Consider the following 9,911-nt stretch of genomic DNA (forward strand, 5'->3'; position numbering starts at 1 on the left):
GATTGCCTTGGGCTTAGGGCAGTTCGCTTGGTGGTCTAATGTTGAACTCACTAGGCTTGTTTACCTCAGTTTTAGGAGTTCAATATTCACTTAGAATCAAAATTTCAGCCAGCAATTCATTCACCAAAACTCAAATTCACAACAGACACAATCATAAGTAAACCTAAAAGTTCAAGAAAAGGATCACAATCAAAGACTCTATAAAGCATGAACATGTTAAGGACTAATTAACATGCAAAGATTTGACTCAAATCAAATAATAGACTAAAAGAATTTCATGCACTCATGAACAAATGAGTTAAATAAAGAAACAAGAAAAATAAAATTCAGCACAACATAAGAAATCTTATGTGACAAGTTTAATGACTAGACATGACTTATATGACAAAACTACAATAGGTGAACAAGTCACTCTAGATTTTGGAGGTTTTCTTCTACTTTAATATTTTTGTAAGAATTTTATGGTTTAGGTTTCAGCCACAAAAATAACAAGACAAAACTCAAAGGAACCTAAACTTAACACAATTCATGGTTCAAGAACAAGAACAAGAAATTTGAACCATAGAAAATCAAATCTAGCTTCTATAGCAAGTTTAATAGGTGGAAACTCTAAAGAATCATGTTAAAAAAATTTAGCACAAGACATGTGAGGAGATACATGAAGAAAAATGAAGAAACAACAATGGAAGAGAAGGTAAAGCAAAAAATTAATGGAGGTTTAAGGAGCACCTACTTGAAGCTCTTGTGCTCTGATTACCACTTAATGGAAGCTTGCTTGTGGAGCTTCTATGTAGGTTGAATCTTTGAGCTTCAATGAGGTCCTTCAATGATGATTTTCCACCATGGAGATACAACGGAAGGCAAAGGAGAAGAGGAGAGGGGAGACACCATCCACTAGGGAATAAGCCATGGAAGAATGAGCTTCACTAACAAGAATGTGCCTTGGATAAGAAGCTTGAAGATGATGCTTTAATGGAGGAAAAAAAGAGAGAAGGGGGAAGCACGAAATTGAAGGAATAAAAGAGGGAGAGAAGTGGAACTTTGAAGTGTGTCTCATAAGACTTTCATTCATTAAAGTTACAACAAGTGTTACACATGCTTCTATTTATAGACTAGGTAGCTTCTTTGAGAAGCTTTCTTGAGAAAACTTTCTTGAGAAGCTTCTTTGAGAAAACTTCCTAGAGAAGCTTCTTTGAGAAACTTCCTTGAGAAGCTAGAGCTTAGCTACACACGCCCTTCTAATAATTAAGCTCACCTCTTTGAGAAACTTCCTTGAGAAGATTCCTAAAGAAGCTAGAGCTTAGCTACACACACCTCTCTAATAGCTAAGCTCACCTCCTTGAGATGAAAAGCTAGAGCTTAGCTACACACCCCCTATAATAGCTAAGTTCACCCTCATGCCAAAATACATGAAAATATAAAAAAAGTCCCTACTACAAAAACTACTCAAAATGTCCTGAAATACAAGGCTAAAACCCTATACTACTAGAATGGCAAAAACACAAGGCCCAAAAGAAGAAAAAACCTATTCTAATATTTACAAAGAAGAGTGAACCCAACCTTGGCCCATGGACTCAGAAATCTATCCTGAGGTTCATGAGAACTCTAGGGCCTTCTTTAGCAGTTCTAGCCCAATCCTCTTGGAGTCTTCTATCCAATACCCTTGGGGGATAGAATTGCATCACAATACTACTTAGTCAAAATCAAAGAAGGAATACATGTCATGTGTACTTTATGCAAGTGTTGTAGGGGTAGTCTTATGTATGCTATGGTATGCGTTTGACCAAACCTAGCATAAGCAATCAGTGTTGCGAGTAGTTATATGAGTAATCCTTGAAAGGAACATTGATTAGTTGTTAAACATATACTCAAGTACCTTAAGGGTACAGCTGATATTGAACTCGTCTACCATGGAGACATGGCATATGCTCTCACTCATTATTCAAATTTTGACTATGATGCAGATTTGAATGCAAGGAGAACTATGGTTAGGTACGCATTCACAGTTGACAATTCTCATCACACTTCAACCCACGATGTATAATACATGGCTTTGAAAAAAGCAGCAAGGAAGGAATCTGATTAAAGGTTTGATTAGCAATCTTGAATTTCCATAGGGAAAGGTTATCATTTTCTACATCATTCCGAATACAATTCGCTTTGCACTTTCTATGCTCCATGCTGTTATAAGTCACTCCATTTTTGAAACACAACTTCAGGTAACAACCTTCAGTAACTAACACATGATTACCTACATATAATCGAAGTTGATTCCGTCGTTCATAATTACTTGGAGCTACACAAATAAAAAAAAAGGAATAATATTACCAATATACATATCACAAGACCGCATATGTTTTTCAAGTTAGTGACAACTACATGGTGCGATAAATCTAATTTCGATAAATTATTATTTTTAAATTAAGAGAATTATATAATATTTATAAAAATATCAAGACTTAATCCATTTTTTTCAATAAAAAATCATTAAAGTAAATACCAGAGAGATGTAACACTCAGCCTAAAAAGGCAAGCCGGTTGGTAAATGTAAACAAGAAATCACTCTCACAAAAGTTTAGAGAAACACTCTTTCAACTATTTCAAATTCTGAAAAATTTAAATTCTGAAAAATTTAGAGTGTGTTTGAATGAAGAAATTTAAAATTCTGAAAAATTTTAAATTCTAAGAATTTCAACTATTTCAATTGAAATTTTTATATTTTTAAAATTTTGTGTTTGGACAAAAGAAATTAAAATTGTGAGGGTGAAAGAAAATGAATGTAAAGAGAAGATATGATTGGTGTACTACCAAAGAGAAGAATACTAGCAGGAGAACCGAGACACGACGACATACACCACTACACCTAATCACAACATTCAGTCAACGACTCGACATGACTCAGGCCCTCCGCACCGACAAACACCTCCGCTGCATGATGCATAGCGATGACTGCTCCCCTGACTAATAGGTACAGTTCTACATATCCCCCTACGCCCACACCCGATCAATGCTCCACGAGCTGAGACGGTGTTTTTTAAAGAAGATCATCGACGTAAAGGAAGAGTCACTTGTTCAAGAATGAAGATTATAAAAGAAATACGCAAACGTTTTAGAAGATTCTTATATCAAGAAGAGAATTTCAATTTCTCACCTTTTTAAAAGAAATTGAAATTTCACATTTTTAGTTGTTTAAAATTCTGTTTTAAAATTCCAAAAAAATTAAATTTTTCATAAAAAAATATCCAAACAATGAATTTTAGATTACTAAAATTTAAATTTTCTTATAAATTACTTTCCTCACTTAAAATTCTCTATCCAAACGTACTCGAGTTCACGAGTTCACCCACAATCTGGTGTCGTCTAACCCAAAAAAAGAAAGAAATCTAAAACATTAGCAACATCTAATTGTACCTGTTATACAAAATAGAAACACCCGCCTATATGACAAGCCTGAAAATATAGCATCTTATTTTCTAAAAGAATTGTATATTGAACTCTTCTATTACATTTGAAACATAATTGGCTGGCATATGTAACAAACTCCAAAGATTCTCTTAAATACAGAGCATACACATTTTAGAGGATTCGGTCCTGAAGATCTGTCATCAATGTGGAGGCCAGTGAGCTGAGCTTCTTTCCAGTCTCTCCTGCAATGTTCTTAAGGGAAGAGAGATCCTGTTGTGCCTGCAACACAGAGGGGAGGGAGGCGTACAGCAACCCATCCAACATGAATACAGAAACTAATGTCACTAATTCAATTATCATTTTGTTGTTCAGATGACAAATGACATGAATAATGAAATTCCCAAATCCAGTAAAAGGTAAAGAATACCTGGAAAGATAATCGATTGATGAGGTCACCAGCAGTAAGATCGATGTTGTTGTCTCTTGAGTCACCAAAAAGATCAGCGCTGGAGATGGCACTTGAACCCTGAAATTAACAAGAGGATACAGAGTAAAGTATAAACTTTGAAAACACACCCTCTTAAGAATTCATTCAAGCTTGGCAACAACTCATCTAAACAGTACATAAAACAGACGCATTCTTCCCTCATAAATGAGGAAATTTAGTCGGTACAAGAGAAACATTATGAAGTCAAAGGAAAATAAGAAATCCTTCTAAACAAAAGAGCAAAACATTAACAAAGAAATCAACCGAACAAAGCTTCCCAATCCTTCAACATGTCTATTAGTGAAATCACATTACAAGGGCCATGTGCTTTTATACCAAATAGAAAATAGATGCCAAACCTAATCGTATCCCAAACATAAGAATGTGCCAAAGAAACCTTAAATCATAGTTGCCAATCCCGCCATAGCAGAGTGGAGTGGCCGACCCCAAAACTGGGAAAGCGGGATGACTGCTATTTTAATTTTTTTACATATAAAAATAATTAATATAACTCAAAATTCATGTATTGACTGAAAGTTATCATGACTAACTAACTAAAATACCCTCATTTTTATACCCTCAATACAAATTTGAGATGAATGCTAACAACACACTATTATTGCTATTATTGACTGAAAGTTATCAAGGCTCACAAAAATAATGTGAATCCTACTCTCTATTTAATAAGTCTCACTTGTAATTCCATAATTTCCAATAAATTTTTGCCAATGTATGTTGAAAAGAGTCTGCTAGATTGCTAATATTCCTCTTTTGGGGCTTTACTTGTAATAAAGGAGATTGAACATCCGAGATCTACAAAAATGTATTCTCACACTACTAAATATTCCAGCAATTTACTAAAAGAAAGGACACATACCGAAAACTTAGACAAAGTAGCTTGAGAATCCACATCTGCAGCTTTGTTCTGATCTCCAAAAAATTGAGATGAAGAAATAGATTTAGCATTTGAGAACTTCCTTCTTGCTTCGTCAGTTTCCTGAATCTTATGGATACATAGCAAAGCAAAATATGGTGCAGGTTAAATGAATTTCTTAAAAAAAAAAAACCAAGTAGATGTTTTATAGATGATTGGCCACATCTATTTAAGTCAGACGAGATAATAAAAAAATGTTTACAGGTAACAGGAATATCAACCATGTAGATATAATTTTCAAAATAAGAAATAGAACAGTTTTAACCAATCAGTATCTTTCAACCAATCATTAATTTAACTAAAGGTAATCAGTATCTTTCAACCAATCATTGATTTAACTACCAGTTTTAACAACTATTAAGATTTGGTAGCAACATTAATGTGCCCAAACATAATATCTTTTAGTCAGCCCATGACTGTAACATTGCTTACTTCATGATTATACTAATTCAGTTTTAATTACTATTAAAATAGGCAAATTCTAAATGGTCCTATCTAGTTTAAGTTAGTTTCTATCAGTAGCACTTCCCAGTGATTTCATGGTTATATAATTTCAGTTTTAAAGAATATTGAACTCAGGTCACCATGATAAACGATGCAACATAGTTCTGATGATCATATCAAGTTATAATACACAACTTCTGCACCCTGACCAAAAACAAGTCTCCTGGTTTTTGAAATTAAACTGATATCCCTCATAAAATAAATTTAGGAAGTCCATGAATTTTTAGAACATACTTGAAACTCTAATATTTCATGTGATTATTAACATGGAAAGCATATTTAATACATGATTCTATCATTCTATGTGTATGCTAGCATTTATTTTTTACAAAACACTTGAAAACACTTTCTCCCAATGTTGACCATGTTTTGTTCCATGGATCTGTATGATGTAAAAAAATGTTGAAGTGAATGTAGACTAGATATTTATATATAACTTAATCCTGTATGCTAACTGGATGCATAAGAGATAACATTGCAGAGACCAAAGTTGCAAGCATATGGCTTACTTGCACTTTGGAGGAACTTGGCCCAGATTTCTTTGGAAAGCCACCATCCATTCCAAAGTCTGCAAAGAAGCTTGATGACTTTGGTGGAGACACATGACTAAGAACATGAGAACCTCCAGTGTTCAAGTCAGATGATTGGACATTTTCTACATATTCAAACCGAGATGTCGGAGATGGCCCAGCAGGCATACTGTTTGTTGAAGATGGAACTGGAGCAGGGGGTTCCTCAGGCTTCTGCTCATAGAGAGACTCACTTGGCTGCATTTTCATTAGGATAATTAGTGGTCAAATGAAAAACCAACAACCAACAGGCACTTCTAGCATACATCTGCAAACAAAGATAACTATTTACATACCTTTTTAGTGAGTTTACGAGCACCAAGCCCCCCACTCTTCACTGCTTTTTTAGCACCGATAGGTTTCTTAACAGTACCTGAAATTACTGAATGTGAAGCTCTAGGTGAAGAAGTGCTCTCAGGCTTTTCTGGCTTCTCCAGAGTGTTTTCTTTTGGCACTTCATTGGTCTTGACTTCTGGAAGCCCATTAACCCCCTGGGCAGACTGAGAAGCAACAGGTGATGAAGGCAAGCCTCCATCCTCAGCCATACTTTTTGCTACTTCCTTTGAAAGAATTTGCCTATACAAATCTGCAGCTCTAGATGTGTATTTAGCCTCTATTTTACCACCATCAGTCCAACCATGTTGCTTAAAGAAACCATGTGCACGATTGTTTCCTCCAAAGCTCATCGTTTTTAGTTGCTCAGGACTCCATGAGTCTAAATTTGTAGACCTACATATAGAAGAGCATATAGTTATTTACCTATCAATCTTTTTTGTCTTCTTTCTATTCAACAACTTCCTACTTTCTGAATATAGTGTGTTTGTTTCATAGAATAACCAAGTATAAAGTAAAGATGCAGAAGCACAGGGTGTGAAATTTTAATTTAGTTATATAACTACTAAGTATTTCAAATTACTCAAGGAAAGCACAATAACATAACAAACGAGTAAAGCTCCTTGGATCTCATTGAATCTACACATATAGCCTCTACAGATTAAGAAATATGCTTGCTTTCCCTATAATAGATTTCATAAGAGAAATACCTCCAGCCAAAGGTTTTCCAGACATGTGTCCGTAAAGAACCAACTAGTCAATGTACTAATGCTAAGCCATTACCCAAAAGTAATGCATTATACGGCTCAAGTAAAATGTTAAATGAGATAGTGAAACTGCAACAACATTGGCAGGTAGTGTTAAATGAGTAAATGTAGGTCCTCACATTTTTGTGGATGGGTGTAGGTAAAGAAGCTAGTCCAAGAGTGCTTAATAAGGTTTGGTAATTGAAATATTGGTACTTTGCCATATATCATTTGATCTGATGGACATCATGATTCAGAGAAGGATAAACATCATTTTCTTCAAGAAACTAAATATGTTTGAGATAAAGATAAAGGGCTAAATAATATAGAAATTAAACTTTGGTACAGTGGCAAAGTTAAAGGAAAGTTGTATTACAGTGGTTCAAGGCTTTCCACAACTCATGCGTGGTTTTGAACTTTGGAGATCTAAACAAGGAAGGGCAGTCTATTCTTGATTTCTCAATGGCATATGAATTAAAGATTCTCATGGGTGGTTTTGAGCTTTTTGGAGATCTAAACAAGGAACAACAGTCTATTCTTGATTATGTACATTTGTTTTGAGAAGAGGAAGTGAGAAACAAAACACTTTTAAGAGATGAATCTTGAGATCACAAATTGATTTTTTTTTTTTGTAAGGAGTTTTGATTAAAGAGCTTGCAAGGTGATTGCACGAGAGTCTTCTTACTGTACAACATAGGATCTTGATCCTTGACATTCATTTTAAGGGTCCTAAACAGAAAACTCAACAAATTATAAATCTAATAATCAAGTGGCAGTGTCTCAAGAGTGATAGAAAATCCCAGTGGTGAAATAGAAAGTGTTCAAGATAAAGAATCTTGGTGGAATGAAAGTGTTTAAATGGGAGTGCTTAAGGCCTTTCACATGTGCAATAATGCTGAAATTTGGGCAAAATGGAAGGCTAAAAATGAGAAAAGAAAAGGAAAAACCAAGGAAGGATCCAAAGCTTTCGAGTAGTTTTACCAAGATCTTGGAACAACGAATGGAAAATGTAGAATTAATAATTTTGCCAAACATGGGATAAAGAAGTCAAATGCATGGACAAAGGAAATTAAAGAAGGAAAAGCTTTTGTTATCAAAGGACATTGTAAAACAATATTAAAAAACGGATCTCACGGTATAATATCCCTGAAAATTTAGTTTTTAACCGAGTTCAATGACATCATGTAATCTATATACCTAACCTCACCTAGTGAAATATAAGGCTCGTTATTCTTGTTGTAAACCACATATTTAAGGCCAGAGTACAGAGTCTTATTTCATTGACTATTCAAGCTTTAACCAATTGACTTGGAGAAATCCCTAAAAAATGGCACAGCACAGCAATACAACGCAGTGCTCTAAATTCATCCACATGAAACATTCAGACCCCACCAATACACCACACAGCACTCCCAATACAGAATCAGCCACACAATCATATTGCAAACCGATACAAATTTCCGCACATAAAAAATCAACAAACAGATTCACCATTCAAACAAAATCAGCAAAAACTTGCCTCACGAAGCTGATGTGCACGCCGAGACTGCGGTGAACGGCGGAGCAATCGATGCAGAGGAAGATCCCATACGTGACGGACGCCCAGGTAGGGTTCTTCGCATTGCAATCGAAACACATCTGAAATTAAAAAAAAAAAAAAGCCATACAAATTCAAAAATCAAACACACTACCACGGGTATCACAGATCTGAAACCAGATCTCGTAAATCAGAAACCACAAACGAAAAGTTCAGACTATATTAAACGAAATCACGGAACCAACGATTATGCACTCAAATTGAAATTCAAAATTATAAACAAAAAACCTTATTTTCGGACTTCGCCTTGAGCTTTCTGAACACGGTGTTCTTGTCGGTGAAGCCATCGGACGCCATTGGAAGATCAAATCAAAACAGAAAACGAAAACGAAATGGAAATTAAATTTAGAATTTGAATTGAATAGAATTTTTTAAGCTTTTTGGGAATGAATCTCAGGGGTGCTTGAGGGGAACAGGAACACCACCTGAGTAATATAGATTGAGGGGAAGAAAATTTGCAGGCAGAACCGCAAATGTTGTTGTTTCGAGCGTTTGCGTATATATTATATTTATTTGTTTTCGTCGTCTTAAAAAGGAGCTCTTACTAGCGGAAGGAACCGAATTTGAAATGACGGGATTGCCCCCCAGATAAATGAGGGAGGTGTTGTTGGCCCCTGGGTTTTCCGGAGTCGGTGAATGGTTGCTGTCCCTAACCAAAAGAGTTACAAATAAACGTTCTGTTCTGAATTGACCTAAACGTCATCGTCTCCCGCCGTTATAAAATTGTTTTTTGAAGAATGCTGGTGGCCTTCGAGGGTAGAAAATATTAAATATTGAATTCATTTAATGTTGAAAAGTATTCACTAAGTCAAACAAAAAATAGTACATATTTATTCAAATTGCAATTTTGATTCTGATCCGTAATTTTAACTTTCTTTTTTTTTTCAAAATTTTCATTCTATGATTTTTAAAATTCTTAATTTTAATTTAACTCAATTTTGTATACATTTATTTTTAATTTATATATGTTAATTAATTAAATTATATTTAATTATTAAATGTTAATTCCCACCTCATCATAGTGTTAAGTGTTAACACATCATTAATCAGCTGTTAAATTAAATGATCAATGTACCGTAAATTGTTAAAAAAATTGTAATTTAACTTTTTATATAATTAAAATATTTAAGTGGGAAATGATAAATTTTACGAAAAAAATTATTAAAATATTCACAATTTTTTTGGCTTTTTTACTACCATAATTTGAGTTTCTATTTTATATTTTAAAGTACAAAAATCAAGTCAATGAATTTTTGGTGGTTTGAAACTACCAAAATCTAGTCAATGAAAAAGTTAAAATAGTTTTTAAAGTGATTAATGAGTTTTTAATATTTTT

General features: G+C 34.3%; 1 protein-coding gene across 1 annotated transcript; it reads right to left on the bottom strand.

The window, feature by feature from the left end:
- Positions 1-3,442: 3,442 nt before the first annotated feature.
- Positions 3,443-9,264, bottom strand: LOC100789796 (probable ADP-ribosylation factor GTPase-activating protein AGD8). The gene is made up of 7 exons (XM_003516744.5): positions 8,804-9,264; positions 8,498-8,616; positions 6,196-6,628; positions 5,840-6,097; positions 4,770-4,895; positions 3,833-3,931; positions 3,443-3,684 (listed from the first exon to the last, which is right to left on the bottom strand). The coding sequence occupies exons 1-7, from the start codon at positions 8,870-8,872 to the stop codon at positions 3,577-3,579; spliced, it is 1,212 nt and encodes a 403-aa protein (XP_003516792.1). The 5' UTR covers positions 8,873-9,264; the 3' UTR covers positions 3,443-3,576.
- Between the last annotated feature and the right edge of the window lie 647 nt (positions 9,265-9,911).

Source organism: Glycine max, chromosome 1 (assembly GCF_000004515.6).
Source record: "Glycine max cultivar Williams 82 chromosome 1, Glycine_max_v4.0, whole genome shotgun sequence".
NCBI lineage: Eukaryota > Viridiplantae > Streptophyta > Magnoliopsida > Fabales > Fabaceae > Glycine > Glycine max.

Coding starts and splice junctions, on each gene's coding strand:
- LOC100789796 (XM_003516744.5), bottom strand. CDS start 8,872: ATGGCGTCCGATGGCTTCACCGACAAGAACACCGTGTTCAGAAAGCTC. Junction 6,629..8,497: donor GTGCACATCAGCTTCGTGAG/GCAAGTTTTTGC, acceptor TTCTATATGTAG/GTCTACAAATTTAGACTCAT. Junction 3,685..3,832: donor TCAATCGATTATCTTTCCAG/GTATTCTTTACC, acceptor TCTGTGTTGCAG/GCACAACAGGATCTCTCTTC.